Below are 18,492 nucleotides of genomic sequence, written 5' to 3' on the forward strand. Positions count from 1 at the left end.
CCAGGAAACTGAAGAATTAGGACAGATGTTTTATCCAATAAATATCAAACACTGACAGGCAGCTTAGAAAGTGATATCTTTTTGGCATTCAAACAAGAATGGGTTGGTTTTTGTTTTTTTTTCTAACTTCACTGGCATGATCACAAAAACGAATGCCAGGATTTATACCTCAAAACCCCACAAGACTGCCTGCCCTTTCTGTAGGTGGACAAAATGAAGACAAGGAAAGGGTGTTTTATTTTTTTTTTCAAGGTACAGAAATGTTATTTCTGCCTACATTTTGCTTGGCTGCCAAAACTAGGCAAAACCAAAGACATAGTTAAAGGCTAATCTGCTTGTTTTAAATTCAAACAGGTAATGAGATTCTTAGTATTTGCTGTTCAACTACCTCCACTCTCACTCACACTCAGACTCCCAAACCTCCCATCCCAAATATTCTATTTGGAAGCCTCAGGAGCAAAGAGAGATGGAAGATTCCTCATCATCATGAGACAGTCCTGAAGGCTAGAGAAACTGGTGACTGCCCAGCAAGACTGGATTTCTGCCCGGCAAGACTGGATTTCTGACTCGCAGAGTCTCCATGTTGTCCTCCTCTTTCCCCTCATTCACTTACCCTTCAGCTTCAAAAATGAGATCAAACTAGAAAATGGGTTAGAGCTCATATTTTTTAAAGTTGAATGACAGAAGCTTTGGGCACTACTCCCCCCAATGTAATTACTAACCCATTGACAAGTGTACAAGAGGGCTTTGACCTTTAAACCAAGACACAAAGAAGGGAGAAATTAGAACGCAACCTTGACTTTGTCTCTCTCTCATCTTAAGTCTTGTCTGCCTCTTCAACTCCCATCCTCTCTGATCCAACCAACCAAGAACCTGCTGTATTTCCTGAACACGGTGACTTGCTGTATTTATTTTACTTGCTCCGACTGTCCCTCATCCAAATACCCTTCTCCATTTCTTTGCCTGGAGAATTCATCTTGGCATAGCAACCTGGAACAGCTTCCCCCAAAGCCTTCCTGACTATGCCCATCTCTGAGGTAGACTCACTCCTCCCCTTGCCTTGTTTCTTTGGAACCTAGTGTATGCATTCAGGGCACTCTCTGCAAACGATGCTTCTCTGCCTCACCACCCACAAGTCCAGCCACTCAGGGACTTACACATTGTTGCAAAGGTAGGTGCAGAGCAGTTGATCTATAAATGTTTATTAGGCAAAACTGTCAAATTTGATTTTAATGAAATTTATCTAAAGTGTTTATTTTTAATGTCAACATTCAATTACTGGTTTTTAGTTAAGAATTCATGGAAGGGGAAGTCAGCAAAGAAGAGTTCAATTATTATGGAAAAGCATACATAAAAAGTGAATTTCTTTTTTATCTTATGAAACTTTTTTTAAATCCTCCTAAAATCAATTAGGGAAAATATGAAAACCAAACAACAAAACATCCTACACATATCGGTGGAAAGTCACATGACCTGCCATGCACTGCAAATAAACTTCCTTCTGCCATCCTGACTTGTTGCCTTATTTTAAGAGGAAAGTCACAGTTTGGGGCTTTTCCATAGTGAAATAAAAATAATTCGAAAGCCAAAATTAGAAATCACAATCCTTATTTGAAATGGCAGGAACTATGTGAGGGCAGAACCACACCACAGACCAGGATCTGCACACAACAGAGTCCCTGCAACAATGATATTAATTGCTGTATGTCCCACTAAACCACATGATATAAGTAACAGGCTATCAGAGGTAACTGGTGTTCCCAGGTCTAATCCAGGCAGGCAGAACAGCCTTTGATCCATTTCATTTCTATCAGTTCTCCCTCCAATTACTCCCTTTCAATTTTCTGATCAAACTAGATGCTATCAAAATAGTTCTCTGTAGAAATAATCCTGACAGTCACTATAGGCTTAAGATAGTTTTTATAAACAAAAGATATAAATTGAAGAGCACAGGATGTATTAGGGATAACGTGCACAGTTAGAGTTCAATCACATTTTAAAAGAGAACTGAGTCTTAGTGGAAGCTTATTTATTTATGAATCATTCATTTAGTTGCAAAACTTTTGCTGAGCACCTCTGTGCCAAACACTGTATCGAATGCTGGAGGACAACAGCGAATAAAACCCAAGACCTATAAAGCTTTTTTTAAATGTATTTTTTTCTAGGAACTGTGGTATAGAACTATTAATTCTATCTGAGGAAAACCAAGTGTGTGAAAACCTACCAAAGATAATTAAAATTTGTTCTGAAAGATCAACAAGCACATAATTCAAAAGTATCCTCGGATGGCAAATAATCAAAGAAGCTTATATTTGGATTGTGTCCACTTTATGTATCATACTTACATTGAAATTGCTCATATCAGATGTTCTGGATATACATAGTAACAAAATACATGCCAAAAACTGTTAAAAATTACTTAATGAGGACCAGGCAAACCCCATCTGACCCCAAAAATCTTTCCTAGACTCCATTTCTCTCAGAGGAAAGGTAATTCCTTAATCCTTTTTGAATCCAGACTAAGGAGAACTACCTTCTCTAAAAGCATTCCTTATTCCAAGATAGGTACAGATACTGGAATTTAAACAACTTCCCTCATTCCAACGGACAACATTCAAAGCATATGAGATTCCAAGAAAGGCCAGCAACTACATAGAGAAACACTGGAATTAAAATAATGTAAATAGCAATTTTCCCCTAAGAAACTTTCAAGGGAGAAACTGCCTAAACATTTTACCTATTGATACTCGATAATATTTAGAATATCATCTGCTAATAAAATATAACTAAAATAACCTAAAATTTTACTGTATGTTATATCCAGCTTTATTATTAGCCCAATAAAGCCCTCTTCTTAGGCAGAAGAGGTTTGCAGAAAAGGGAGCAAATAAAATAAGAGGAATGGCTAATCAGATGATAATTATACTAGCAATTTCTATCAATAAGAACATGATCCTAAACAAGATGTAATCAGGCAGATATCAGAGGCTACAAGTGATGCTCATCCAATATCACAGAAGTGAATGGACTGCAGTTTCATTACAGGATCCCCCAATGGTTCACAGACACTTTGGTTTGCCCTGGACAGGACACAGAAGCTCCCAAGTTAACTAGGAAGAACATTTGTACACCAAGGGTACAGCTATAGGAATCCCTCCTACAGGCACTCAATTTATCGCCAGAGCCATTGAGTTACACTAATATCTCTGGGTATCCATAAAAAATATCCCTCTAAACTCAGAAAAGAGAAACTCAAGCCAGAAATAAAAGTATTTAATAGGAAAAGCATACCCTACAGGTACCAGATCTGTCGGTCCATCTACAGCCTACAGATGTGTCGGAATACATTCCTCTGTCAGAATTATGGACAGCAGTGACACGATGAACTGCTTGCATGGGGCAGAACAGTGGAAGCTATTTCTGTTATGCTGCACAATACCTGTGATCTTCCACACTGCGTTACAGTCCTGAAACATCTACACAGAAATACAGCAATCCACTCAGAAAATCAGAAACAGCAAGAAGCAAGAAGAGTATCATTAAAAGGTTGGTACAAGGTCAAGGGTGAACGCTTCCTCCACTTGTGGGCATCACCACTAAGTACTTTATCCTCTGACACGTAAAAGACAACTCTAGTATATAATAAAAGGGAGTTAGATAAGGTACTGAGGTGGTTAACTGAGAAATGGCTATATACTGTCACTTTTAAAAGGAGAGAATGGGTTATCTGGCACCGATGAAAAAAGTACTTTTTAAAGAATGGGTGCTTTGTTCATATATACTAATTATAAACTAATAAAGCAAACAGAAAGCTGGCTAGTTAAGATGAGTTAAATGAGGGAAAATCTTTAATTCTGGTTTTATTTGAGAGGAAGTTTGCTTTTATTATGAGAGCGCACTCTCTTTGCAATCTTTATCTCGATATTATGAAATGTTTCAGAGCTCAAGAAAAGAAGGGAAAAGTACACTTAAATGGGTCACTTTATCTGCACTTTGAAACTTTCTTTTCCTCTGTGACTCCAGACTATTAAAACTGACCAAAATCCATTTATACAAGAACAAAGTTCACAGTTCAAGGGGAAGTATGTAAGAAAAAGAGGTCCCTAATGGGTAAAAGAAATGGAAAATAGTAAACCGAAAATTTATGAAAGAGCTGGGATAAGTCATTTAAAGAAGTTAAGATGAAGGGGTGGTATCTAGATGATGCCCAGCTGTTCCTCATCATCAGACGGGGGGGGGGGGGGGGGAATTAGTTTAATTAAATGCACATAAAGATTTCAGCATAAGGAAAACATTCTTGACTATAAAGGTTATCAAAACACAGAGACAAATATAAAGGAGCCTGAGATTCCTATTTCTCTGGACATTTACTATTAGAATATTATCTAGCTAAATTGACTGGCTTAAGTCAAATGCTGGCTTGGGGTCCAGCCCACATGAACTTGAAGTCCCTCGTACTTCTCATGAATGCTGTGGGCTGGGTTGAAAGAAGGGAGAAAAAGGAAAGAGTGGGCAGAGGAGGTCTGATATCCTGCCAATGGTCATTTCTGACTGTGAAGAGTATTCTCTTTCCTCCATATTTTCTTCCATGTGTAACTAAAACAATATAATTTTCACATACTTAAGTTTCTCTAGGCCACCAATGTAGAACAGGTGTCTCCATGAGCTAACAAAGCTGTTAAGGAAAAAGAAATGTTAAAGCAAAGACAAATTAGCTTAACCTAAGAAAATCAGGGGACCGGGTCCAACCGCTGAAATAATTCCCTTCCCTCATGGGCAAGATTCTAAGGAGTGGCTGGCAGGTAGAAGTGCATCCTGAACACCCAGATGAAGGCACAGATTCCATCATAAGTACCATCACGTGGGGGCAACCACAGACTAGCTACTGAAAAACCCCCAGCCCAACAAGACCGATACCACCACAAGAAAAGAAACACCAAAGAGGTTACCAACGTCCTCCAAAGTTACTCGAAACGCTGTCGTCACAACTCCACAGTCCCCTCGTTTTCTTTTCCCTGATCCCTTCTATAAAATTGCCACTGATAAACTGTCAGTGTGACTACTCCCTGAGGGCACGTAAACCTTCATTAGTACACTTCTCACTTCCTCCAGGAGGCTCCTCATCTGTGTGTAATTGATGTCTCAACAGAGATCCTATCCACACACTTCAGGCCATCTTAAAGCACTTTTCACTTCTGAAAAAAGACCCCTTAAACTGCGGCCTCCAAGCCAATGAAAACAAAGAGTGAGCTGAATAATGTTTCATTAAGTTAACACAACCCTGCCAAGAATCATACGATCAGAAACCCACTTATAAAGCTGGCCGTAAAGAATAATGAAAAAGGACCATATAAAATTCTTCAGATGTTGGAATCATTATTTACCCTGGGATCTAAGGACTAAAACATAGGATATATGTTCTCTATAATTTTTTCCCCTAAATAGAGACTTTTAAAATACTAATTCCCCCGCTAGAGTGCTGCTTCCTCCCTGAAAGCCATTAGGGTTAATAACAGGCAGAACCTTTTTTGATCTCTGTGGATGAAAATTGTACATTCTCTGGTTTCCTTATTTTAATAAATAGGATGGTCGCTTTTGATTTTAAACTTGTAATATAAATCAGGGCCACGAAAAGAGAAATTCATTTTTTTTCTTGCTAATAACAATTTATAAATAGAAGGTGAAGAGGGTGAAGACTATCTAGTGATGGCATCATTTCATATAAAATATGTATGGGTTTTGCAGCCAGGAATGCACTGTAAGTCAACTTAATATGTGTGAGCAAACTCATGATATACCAATGTATTATGCTCGGAAAACAACTCCGACACAAATATACCCATAGATCTCTGACTAAAATAGCCCATAAAATTCAAAATATTTTCTTTGGGTGACAGAGATCTATACTTATATTGGCATAAATGGTTATGGGTTGTCAACAGAGGTATATCAAGTGATTCACCTAAATCACTCTTCAATCTCCAGAGCTAAAGTCTGTGACATCTGAAGAGTTTACTTTCTGGAGTCTGTATGTCTAATTCTTATTAACTTGAGAAACTGTTTGGTAGGAGTCAAAGAAACATACACAAAATTATAGTTCTGTGTGTCTTGCAAATCCTATAATCAATAATATGCCACCGTCCCCACACTGTAAAACTTTAAAAAAAAAAACTTTAAAACAGAGTATCTTGGCAAAAGACCATCCATTTAATAAGAATATTTCTCTGGCCAATTGACTGCAAGAAGAGGCCTCAAGCATTACTATTATCATCTCAGATCTAAAATTTCAACTGTTATTGATTGGAATCAAGCTACTAAGATTTTCTACTACCAGTTTTTTTTTAAGTGTCTTTTTTTAAAAAGAAATATTTCTGTGCTTACCCTGTTTAATGGTACAGCGAATGTCAGTTGATATTTATTAATGTGAAAGAACTCTATGGTAGCAGAGGCTTATTCTTTGGATTGCCACAAGGGTATGTTACCAATTGATGGTTATTATTCACCCCAGCACTTCCCACTCTTTCATCCCAAAGGAGGAATGGGAGAGGAGAAGGAAAAAAAAACAGATGGTGGGACCCTCCCCATTTCCTTCCCCTCTCATTCTCTCCCTGCCCTGGCTCCCAACCCCACACATTCCCCCACCTTCTCTCCCTCTCTCTGATTATATTTTCAAAGTATATTTGTACAGCTGTTAGAAGTACGGAAACTGTATCCATTCTAACTTCTGGTTCAAATATGTATTAGAAACAAAATCAGCAAGGAAATCACCTGAACTGCTTCAGTTTCATGAACTGTATTATTGATTTGTAAGAAGTCATGTGGTATCCCACTCCTTAATTCAGATAAGCCAGGGGTTCCTCTTTGTCAAATTCTCAAGTCTATAGTCAGAACAGATTTGCACAAATGTGGGAAAAGCAAAACTGTATCAATGACTCCTGGCTAACAGTGTTCCCTGGGATTCCAAGGGAGGCTCACGGCAGTTAGAGCCTGGGTTTTATGCTTGCTACTTGGATGAGATATTTAAGTTTGTTTTCTCACAGGCAAAAATAAATAAATAAATAAAAATAGGAAATAAAAAAAAAATAACAGAGCCTAGAAAGATTATTTATCTCATAGGAACATTATGAGGATTAAACCAGATATGGCTTACAAAGTCTGGACAGTGGAGGCAGTGCTTTTCAATATCTAAGTGTGGCAAGTTTGATGGGTTATACACAGAAGTATATGGTATTTACGTGGATAGGAGATATCCTTGTCCTAAAAAGAAGCAATTGTGGTTTGCCTTAAGATGCAAACAAAAGTGGGAAAGTCAAGGAATACTCAAGGAAACTAGCTATTTACTATCCGTTCAGTGATTCCCCAAAACAATTTCTCTAATGCAACTTCAAAGGAGAGACCAGAAAATTTAATCTTGGTCACATTAGCTGGAGATGTGCGGGTATGCGTTATTTTGTGATGTTCCTATTCACATTTCAAATTAGGGGAGTTTTCTTTCCCTACTTTGTTTTAGCTATTGGCTGAATGCTCCTGCCTGGTCCTCCGCCCCTTTCTAGCCACTAAAACCCTCCCACTGTCTCCTCTGAAATTCAATAGTAGTCAATTTCCAAAATACATGAGCCTCCATCTTTTCTCTGAAAACTTCCCTTCACATCTTGAGTTACAAAAAACCTGGCTCTCTCCAATGACCACTACTTCCCCTAGAACCCTCTCAGGTGGAAGCCCCTTTCTTTTCCACACATCTTGTACTACTGGGCCTGGAAATGGGATGGGTGACCTCTATTCCAGACTCAGCTCCATCCCATAACACGAGGCTGGGCAAACCAAGGGCTGCTGAATTTCAGCTGCGGCTGATGGTCCCTTCAGTCAGGCCACTCCAGAAGAGCGTGAACGCTCCAACCATTTGTGACAGCCTTACACCGGGGTTCCTTCTTTCTTTCCTCTCATTTCCGACATACATTCCATAATATTTTCCTAACCTCAATTTCCTGTATTCGTCTCTCAAGTCATTTGTCCTTCTAACTCATTTTCTGTAGAACACCAGTACAAACAATCCTTCCACTCCAAGAAGACCTCCCCCTTCACGTCATCCCTCACATAATCGTGTCCTTACTCACCTCCACAACCACCTCAACTACCATGGAGACTGATCTTAACTACTCCATTTCATGTACTTTTAACTCCTTCATCCCTCTCTCACCTCTTCATTCACACCTGGCAAAATCCCAACCATGGTCAAGTCCGACTCTGTACCGACTCTGCACTTGTAACAGTGGTCATGAACATGACTGGAAAAAATACAACCATGTTGGCTAGTCTTGTATTAAATTCAGAATTAGCAACCTTGAGAGTATACTTAATGTTGCCTGACTCTAGACAAACATTTTATATAGTCTCCCTGAATCTGCAAAACTACCTCCCTGGTCCTCATCCTGAGCTGAAGAACTTGTTTCCTATTTCACTGAGAAAAATGAAGCAATAAAAAGCAAATTTCCATAAGCCCCTCCCACATATACTCTCCTACCTTCATTTCTATCCAAATACCCTGACTTTTTCCCTCTGCTTCCTTAGAGCACCTGTCTATACCCCTAAATAAGGCCAGTCTCTTCATCCATTTAATAGATCCCATTTCCTCTCCTCTAATCAAGCACATGGCCACAGGACAACTTCCTCATTATCAAATTTTCCTCCTAACTGGATTTTACGCATCAGTGTAGAATTATTCTCCTGCTTCTCTCTCATATCAAAAAATTACTTTTTTGGATTCCACTTTCCCTTCTAGCCATTTTCCCATTTCACTTCTTCCCTTTACCTGAAAAATCCTTGAAAGCATCAGCTACATTTGGGGTCTCTAATTTCTGTCTCCCATTCTCTTGAGCCCACTCCATTCAGGCTGTGGTCTCTCCACTAGAAAGAAATTGTCATTGTCAAGTTCATCAACAACCTCAAAAAGCTATGGTTATGCTCAGTCTTCATTATGAGTTGTATATCTAAAAGTATCTGACACATTTGAGGTGCTTTCACTCCAGAAACACTCTCTTTACTTGGCTTCCAGAACAGACAACATGCTCTCCTATCCATTTATCCTCAGTCTCATTTATTGTAATTATTTTCCATACCTTCTCCAAGCTCTTAAAATCCGAATATCCCTGAGCTCAGTCTTTGGGCTTCTTTTCTTTTTTCTATTTCCCTTCAGTTCCTTTGTGATCTCATCCAGTTTCTCATGTTTAAATATTGTCTAGGGGCGCCTGGGTGGCTCAGCGGGTTAAGCCTCTGCCTTCGGCTCAGGTCATGATCCCAGGGTCCTGGGATCGAGCCCCGCATCGGGCTCTCTGCTCAGCGGGGAGTCTGCTTCCCCCTCTCTCTCTACCTGCCTCTTTGCCTACTTGTGATCTCTGTCAAATAAATCTTAAAAAAAAAAAAAAATTGGAGATGGATCCTTGCTAGTTTAAAAAAATATATATTGTCTATAAACCAACCACTTCCAAATGTATATCTCCAGCAAAGTCTTTCCCATAAATTCAGGACAGATATGTCCAATTATTTAACACATCCACTCTGGTGGTAAAAATGAATGTCATACTTAATATGTTCAAAACTGAACTCCTGATCAACAACCCGCTGCCCCTGAAACTAATTCACTTGCAGATTTTCCATCTAAGTTAAAGAGAGTGCTAATTCTTCTATTTGGTAACACTTATAATTTGGGGTTATCTCCAACTCCTTTCTTTATTGCCTAACCATGCTAATTCCAGCAGCTTCTGCTGGATCTAGCTTCAGACATATCCAGAAGCCAATCACTTTTCAGTACATCCACTGCTACTCTTTTTTTTTCAAACCACCATCACTTCTTATCTAGATTATGGAAATTGCTTTCTAACTGGCCCCTCCCTCTGTTTTTGTCCTTTATCCCCACCCCCATATAAATTTCTATAATTAGCGCTTCCTCTATACTTTGCTCCTGCTAAAATCTAAGTAAGATCATTGTGTCTCTAGCTCAAAATCCTGTAAGAGTTGAACATCTTGCTCAAAGCAAAAGGCAAGATCAAGGCACTATAGTATCTGGCCCCATAACTTCTGTGACTTCATATCTTGCCATCCTCTCCTTTGCTCACTCTGGCCTTCAACCACAATGGCCTCTTGATATTCCTGGAACATTCCAGGCACTCTCCAGCTTCAAGGCCTTTGTAATAGCTGCATCTTCACCTAGAACTCTTTCCCCTTAAATACCTGCTCCCTTAACTCCTTTCAGATCTTTTCTCATATGTATTCCTCTCTCTCATCTCATTCAATTTGCCCCATATCACTTTTTGGCACTGAATAAGCTCCACATTTATTTTGCTTATTACCTGTCTTTCTACCAACCTAAGATCTGTGAGAGGTCTCTTTTTGTTCTTGCTTTTTACTGCGTAAACTGCAGTGCTGAAAACAGTATGCAGCACATAATAGAAGCTCAATATACAGGTTGAGAGAGAGAGACAGAGCACACCGTGGTCATTAAAGCAGGCAGGGCAACAAGAGGAGGACCCAATGATTCCCCTTCATCCTCCTAAAGAGAAACAGTTTGCCCCACTTACCAGCCCTTCCAGAAAGGCAGAAATTGCTATGCATCTTCCTTGTTCCCTCTGTAACCACAAGGACCTGTCGAAGTTCATAGTACTAGCACACAACGGTGTGGAGCTGAGTTTTTTAAAAGGTGTAAGGATCAGGACAACAAATTCAGTGAAAGTTGGCTTTAAAAAAAAAAAGAAGTCTACAGAGTCAACATCAGCCTTTTTTACAAAGAATCTGTTGTTTCCTACCTTAATTCACAACCTCTATTGCAGATCAGATAGGCACCAAAGCAAAATAAGTCTCATGGGGACTATCAGAAAGCAGACCAGCTTAAAGGGCAGAAGTGTCCAGTCAGAATACAAAGAGACTCCTATGGCTGTTAATAAAATGAATGGCTTTGGGCTATTACTGAAATACGATATTTCTGCAAGGATCCTTTAAGGTTTGTTTGTTTAAAGATAATTTACTGATTTCTATGAGTCCACCAACCAAGGCTTTAATGACACAGTCTTCCTCCCAAATCATGCTCTGGGTCCACTCTGTGGGACTAGTGGGTAGGGTAGGAAAAAGTCCAGCAGCGTTGGTGGAACAAAGATTTGTTAAAACTGCAGTACGGAAATTATACACACCAATGGAATCATAATGTAAATGTCTCGAGAAAGATAAAAATGAATTAACTTGGATAGAATTCAGAGGCAGAAAATGCCCCCTTAGAATTCTGGAAGGGTCACTCACTTTTCAAAAGAGTTTCGAAAGAATAGAATTTATTTGGCCCATGTTTCATTGGGAGGAATATTAATCCAAGGCTTCATTTACAAAGGACAAACCTAGGAACGAAGCTGTCACAAAACTACTCGTGATCACAGGAAAAAGAAACACAATCAGAGAGAAAATATTAGCATTCTCTGCCTCACAGAAGAATAAAACCACTAGATAACTCCAGCAACACTCTCACCTTACAGGAGAAACGTACTGATAACACTCAAGAATATTATCCAGAAAAGCCTATTGTTAAAAAAAATAAATAAAAGGCAAAGAATGCATACTTTCCTTTTGTGCCAACCTTTTGAATCAAAATTATTTGATGATGAATCTATGCAGGAGGTAAATACTTAGAGAAGGAATTGTATCTCTAACGGTTGGGAATTCAATCAGTGAATTCCTGGAATTCTGTATAACTTGTATATAATTCTGTATAACTTGATATAATTCTGTATATCTTGACATTCCTCACACACACCTCCATCTCCTTCTCCGCTGGCATTGGCCTCCGCCATTTCCGCGCCATCCAGTTCAGACTCACAGCCTAAATCCAATGTTCCGTCAGCTGGGCATGACGACTCCTCTTTCTATATTATTTAAAAAAAAAAAAAATGAAGACTTATGATGGAGATGTACTGGCAACTGAAAACATTTAAAATATTTTCAGGATCCTAACGTATTACCACTGTTACTTGTGATTTGGAATTTCAACAGATTTATATCTTAATGTAAAATCACTCCCTTAAAAACCAAACAAAACCAAACCAAACCACTGGGAAAAGCACACTGCCACAAGATGATTTTTTAGGTCTTTTAAAATCTATATAAAAGTTTCCTTTTGGCATACATTGTTACCTTTTTTTTTCAATTCTACAGTCTTCCTTATATTAGGAAATGGCTTCACAAGTGAGAATTTTACCAGTAAATTAAATACCCAAGTAGCTACAAAAAGCAACTGAAATAATACAAGTCTTTTTAATTAACCTGTGTAATTTTCTGAAACACACAATGAGAAGGGTTTAATGCTTAGTAGCAGAGAAAGAACCCCTGCTTCTTTGCAAGGTATAACTTTCAGCATTAAAAATGCCCTTCTCAAAGAACATTAATGAACATTAAATGTAATCCATCATATATTAAAGCAGTGAAGTATTTTTAACTTATAAGAAATAATACACTGATTTTATTTGTTCCAGGTTACACAACCATGTGTAGATCATCAGCTTTTATCCTCTGGAATTTTTCATCTTAGACAGCATTTCCCATTCTAGTTGGAAGTTATACTAAAATAATTAAGATTCCATTATCTGAAGTTTTTTATTTCATTTCTTTATTTTTCTCACACAAGTATGAATTATTTAAAATTCTCTTGATATTACTGCTGTTTTAAAATTGAATAATTAATTTAAACTCGCATCTTTTTGAGATGAACAGATAGATTTATTTTTATAAAAGACAGAAAGGCATACAGGTGTGAAGTCTGTATATCAGCTTATGGTCATTAAGTCAAATAGTTTACAGCAACTGTGATCATCTTAAACCCTTGGCTGAAGATTCATGGCACTCCTCCATGTAAATTTTTAAGAATCAAGAATTTTAAGGAAGCCACAACTATTTTCCGTTACCATATGTTAGAAAGAAACCACAGATATGCTTTCCTTGAAGAAAAATGTCATTGTTTATTCTTAATATGAAATCATTTTTTAAGACATCTGAAAACATTTAAAAGGCACAGGGGTCATTTTTCTACCCTTCACCCAAATCTAATTTTGTTTACCTTCACATGTCTGAAAAAATGCATGATACACAGTAATAACAGACATAATATGCAGAATAATCCGACTTACTTTGAGAGCATAAAGGCCTGACTTTCCAGGGATTTTGAAGAATGTTCCATCCCCTATTCGAGTGTTAGTGTGAAGCATTGCATTCAGACAGGCTAATGGAGAAGTTCCACTAGAAAATAAAAGTGTGCAAAAGTGAAGCAATCTGAGATGCAATTTCTGTAGCAAAATGGTGCTCTCTGTCTCTCTCTCAAAAAAAAAAAAAAAAAAAAAAAAACCTTCTCACATGCCTTTTTAAAATATCCTCCCAACCCCGAAAACATCTACATTACAATAACAGGCCAGTCCAGTTTTGCCAAAGTTAATCAGATGCATCTGTCTTATAGGCTTCAGGCAAAAAGTCTCCTGAATTGAAATTATGCTTTTATTCATAAAGCAACCAACACTCTATATCAAAGAAACCAAAGCCCATATGTTTATGTGCTGTTATTTTACAAATAATACCATGAAGCCTCAGTTTTTAAATATTACAGACAACTTGATGGTTGCACTTGAGTGATCAAATAAACCAAGTTCAAGGACAGCTCCATCCTATAGGTTGAAAAGCAACAAAAGAATAATGAGAAACCAGGGAAGAACTGATTTGAAATTACAAGTGTTTAAGTTACCCACAGGATTACATTTCTCACATGGCAAAATAAAAAATCTATATCTGTGTTTACACCTGATACAGCTTCTTCAGATTTGTCAATAAAAAAAATAAGTGTTTGGGAATTCTGCCCAGCTTTATGTTCTGTAGCATAGATGCAAGTGATGGAATTATGAAAACAGATTTTTTAAAGATATCAACTGGCATTAAACTAATGATTAAAAATTTCAAAGCACATTTGTACAAACATTATTGAAATGTATTCATTATACCTAAGAAAGATGTTTGTAAAATGTAAAATGTATGTGTTAAGTATTTTCTGGTGTAGACTTTAGAACCTCTTTTGGGTTTTGTTTGCATAAACTAGAATTTAGAGCCAGAATTATTACTTTCACTTACTTACGCTTCCATGTACATTTTACTTCCTAATATGCTGAAAGATCAATATTTGGTTGAACCACTATTGAGAAGAAGCCCTACTCCACCCCATTTGTGTTTTACAGGTTCTGGGTATTTAACCCAAAATATTCTCAGATAAGATTATGGAGCTCTAGGATAGGAAGGTTTGAATTTCCATGAAAGAAACATTATTTTATGTTTCTAAATTAAGAGTTTCTAAAAACGAAAATTAGGAAATCTCTTACCTACTATGAAAACCCACCAATAAAATGAAAAAAAGTGAAATATATATATATATATCTCTCTATCTCCTTTGTATGTATGTGTATACACACACACTCATATGTATATGTGTGACTATATGAGTGTGTGTGTGTGTGTGTGTGTGTGTATGGCATATAAACCCATATATACGACATATAAACCCATCAAGTTATAAAGGTTTATGAGTATTATAATAAGAAGAACACAGTATTATTTTAGGAAGTAGCTTCTCTGTGCCAACATGTCAGTATGATCCCAATGGATCTGACAGGAAGCAAGCGCCCTAATCTGAATGTGTTCAGAGAATGATGTAGTAATAACACTAAAGTATACATGGTAATTGCAATGTGTGTGCTTATGTAATATCTTTCTTCATGAAGCTTCTCCAAGTTTACAGACCTCGTTTCATTATTTTTCCTCGCAAAAGACTTTCTGCTCATATTTCAAGTGGGCCAGGCATACCTTATACAGTAAAATAGATTCATTTCCCCCAGAAATATCTCTGTCCATGAACAAATTCCAGATAAATAATGTTGTACATGTTATGCTGAGCACTCTGAATGCCTATTTTTGTCATTTTCTCTTTAGATAAAAGCACAGACAATTTGAAGCTAGGAAATTATTATGCCAGATTTGTGGAGTTTTAATTTAGTGAAACTGTCAGAAACACAGACTTTCTGTAGGGACTTGGCAAGAGGATGTTAACACTACAAGTAAAAAAGAATCCAATACATAAAAATGAAAGAATGTAGACTTTTAAAAATATAACAATAAAATTGTCCACCTAACATCAAACCTCACACACATTCTTCCTGTTTTTTCCTAAAGTCCTAAAGATGAACATGAAAGAATAATACAGATTTCGAGACAACTAAACAATGCTGAACAAATATAATTTACCATCACTATAATTTACATTTTCTTTCTAAGGTACAGTAAATGAAAGATAATTTTGGAAGATAAATTGAATATTAAGTAGCAGTTTAATGCTATGCTTGCTGCAAATATAAGTGATAAGCACCCAGTTTCATATAAATAATAAGCTCTGTTGAGCATGAATATATTATTAAATTATACTGTTTATTAATTCCATAAACTCAAGATTTACTATGGAAATATTTTAAAATATGTACTTCACAATCACATGACAGTATATCTCCAAGTCTCAATGATCACTATAATTCTCTCAAATCTTTCCGGAAACAAACATCTGAAATTTGTTTTATTTCAAAACTAAATGAATTTGCATTTTGGAAGAATAAGAAAATAATCTGCAACAAAATGCAAATTTTACATCTCAAATCACTGGCTGATTAGTCACTTAATTGTAAGCATACCACCTGCATTTCTGAACAGAAAAAAAAATTAATTATATGATCCATTTTATTTAAAAACAATAAAACGATAGCATCAATAGAGTTAAATGCTTAATAAAAGGTAACTTTCATCTAATGCAGAATAGACATAGGAAAATGAATTTTTTAAAAGTTTTTCATACCATTTACTTATTGCTGTTATTCTCAACAACTCCACACAGTCTAGAAAATTTGGATTGCAATTCCTGAAGAAATGAATGTCTTAATGAACTTGTCATTGAACATTAATAAATAAAAGTCTTATTTATATATTTTTATTATTTTCATATTTTAAAAAGCCAGAAAGTATGCCTTGGCCCACTTTAAGCAAAACATATTTATATTCATACATATTTAAATATGTTTATATATGAATATATATTTAAATGATTTACCATGCGTGTGAAGGAAGGTGAGGTAAATATATGTAAAAAGTGTATTCTTAGATAGCATGAGCACCTATGTAACAATTCATATTTTTAATGAATTAAAAACATTTCACTTACGGTTGAGGCAAGGGTTAATTGACTCAGTTGAAATTTAAAAGTTAAAAATTTTGTAATAAACTATGTGTATGTGTATATATATACCTGAACTAATAAAGCATCAACATTTTCACAACAACAACAAAACTCTGAACTTTCAAAAGTTACTTACTTTCTAAAAAGATGGGTTGGAAGAATCATGGTGTCCCGAATTTTAAAATGAAAACCAAGAAAAAAAGGAAGAAAAAAAAGTTAGTTTTTCAAGTTAGAATGCAATTCTGCATCTTACCATTTCAATAAACAGGACACTACATAAGAAACACACCAATCTTGTAGATTTGGCTGCCATTGGGGAGGAAAAACTGGGGAGCTGGGGTAAAAGGCAACTCGAACCTCCTTCTCTAATGCCTCGAGCACATTTTGACTTTGTCTGCAATGCACATGTATTTCTATATTAGGAATATAATTAGAAATAAGCAAGAAGGACAATATTTGTCCCTAATTCTTTTTTTTTCTACCGTTCCTGTAATTGGGCACTTCCCTATACACCTGCCAGGGTAGATATACAGCTTATTCTACTTGTTTGTTTTTCTCCCTAGACTGTAGGGTTGTGGAACCCTTCTGGTTTGTTTTCATTTCCCACAATCCCTGAAGCAGAACAGGGGTGGAATTTGGAGGCAGGGGAGCAGGCATAATTTAAACTGTCTAGACATCAAAGAACCCCCAGAGATACTTTGCAGAGCCCTGGTGCTGTGTGAACTACAGGAAAACCATTGCTTTATCACGTCAAATTGCTGACAGAACACATAAAATTTTACTAATAGTGCACACTTAGTGAAGGGAATGGATGGCTTATCTATTTTAATAATTTTTAAAACCACAAAAAAATAGCCAGGGAATGCAATTGGAAGAATATTTATAGACATGACAAAGAAAATATCATAATTGTGGTCCTCCATTCCTTTATGTATAAAGTAATAATGCTGTACAATATTTTTAAGTAACCCAAATTTTTTACTACTTTACTAAGTATATCTTAAAAATGTCAGATGAAAGCTTTTCCTAAAAACATTTTAATCTCATTTTTCAAACATGGGAACATCAAACAATTAATCCTGAACAACGTGAATCTAATAACTCAACAAATGCAAGAAGCAACTGTTAAGCAGCATTTATTGTGTTATTAAGTTATTGTGCTAATTGTCATTAATACAAATTAACAGAAACAAATATACGTTCACTCTCTTTTCAAAAAAAAATCATAATAGCTCCTTTCAAGTACTTCCAGTGTTGATGGCTTATAGAGAATACCTTAACTTTAAGGGATTTTTTTTAATTGTTTAGAGGACATATTTTTGAGAGGAAATTATGTGGGCCTCTGGTGTGCAGATGATATTTTAGTTCTCGAGGGAGGATCCTTGCGTTCACTATTGGAAAATCTAAAGTGTTCACTTAGGATTTGTGCATCTAACTCTTGTATATGTTACACTTTGCAAAATGTTTTTAAAATCTTAAAAAATGAGCAATGCACTCTTGGGTTTGTCTATTTATTTACATCTTTAATAGGGCAGGTCATGACGAGTGGAAGAGAACAAACTATTTCTACCCATTGAGTGTCGATGAGTCCTTAGCACACAAAGGTACAGTGGACATCCATGGATCAATCAGGAACCTAGATGATTAAAAAAACCTTATAGGAAGGCAAGGCTAAACTATTTTCTTGGAGAAAAATTATCACTAGTCTGGAACTCTTGGGAAGGACTGAAAAAAAAAAAAAAACTTAAAAGCTTCAAACATTACATAAATAATCCCAGCACATAGAACGTTAATCAAAAATTGACTACGGCAACCCTGAAGTTTGATTTTGAAGACACAAACAGTGTCCCAAACTTTGTAGTGCCTCCAGGATCACTAATGAACATTTTTCATGAGCCCAGACATACAAGAAATAACAAATATTAGAGTTTTAAAAATATAAAAATAAATAGGGAAGAACCAATTAACTCAAGACATGGGTCATAATAGGAAGATCCTTGCATATTTCCATGTGAAGAATATCTGTATGATTTTCGATATTCAGCATGTCTCTAAGGCAAAATTAGAAATGTAGGCCCAGCGCTCTTATGAAGTGGACAGACTGAGGCATGAAATAATTGTCACATGACATATGCTGTGCAAGTTAATTCTTAAATTTAGAGAAACAATTTCAGACTCCAGACCTAAACACATGGCTCTGATGGGCTTGA

General features: G+C 36.5%; 1 protein-coding gene across 7 annotated transcripts in view; it reads right to left on the reverse strand.

Moving 5' to 3' along the window:
- ASXL3 (ASXL transcriptional regulator 3) overlaps window positions 1-18,492 on the reverse strand; it is a 196,072-nt gene that overhangs the window by 115,251 nt on the left and 62,329 nt on the right. For 4 of the 7 annotated variants that reach the window (XM_047698328.1, XM_047698330.1, XM_047698334.1 and 1 more), the window contains 2 exons: window positions 13,158-13,266; window positions 11,792-11,900 (listed from right to left, as the gene is read on the reverse strand). In XM_047698328.1, the coding sequence (XP_047554284.1) occupies window positions 11,792-11,900; window positions 13,158-13,266 (218 nt within the window). Of the gene's footprint in view, window positions 1-11,791; window positions 11,901-13,157; window positions 13,267-16,418; window positions 16,422-18,492 lie in introns of all 7 variants that reach the window. The other 3 variants (XM_047698331.1, XM_047698332.1, XM_047698333.1) reach the window with 1 other exon arrangement.

Source organism: Lutra lutra, chromosome 12 (genome assembly GCF_902655055.1).
Source record: "Lutra lutra chromosome 12, mLutLut1.2, whole genome shotgun sequence".
Taxonomy (NCBI): Eukaryota; Metazoa; Chordata; class Mammalia; order Carnivora; family Mustelidae; genus Lutra; species Lutra lutra.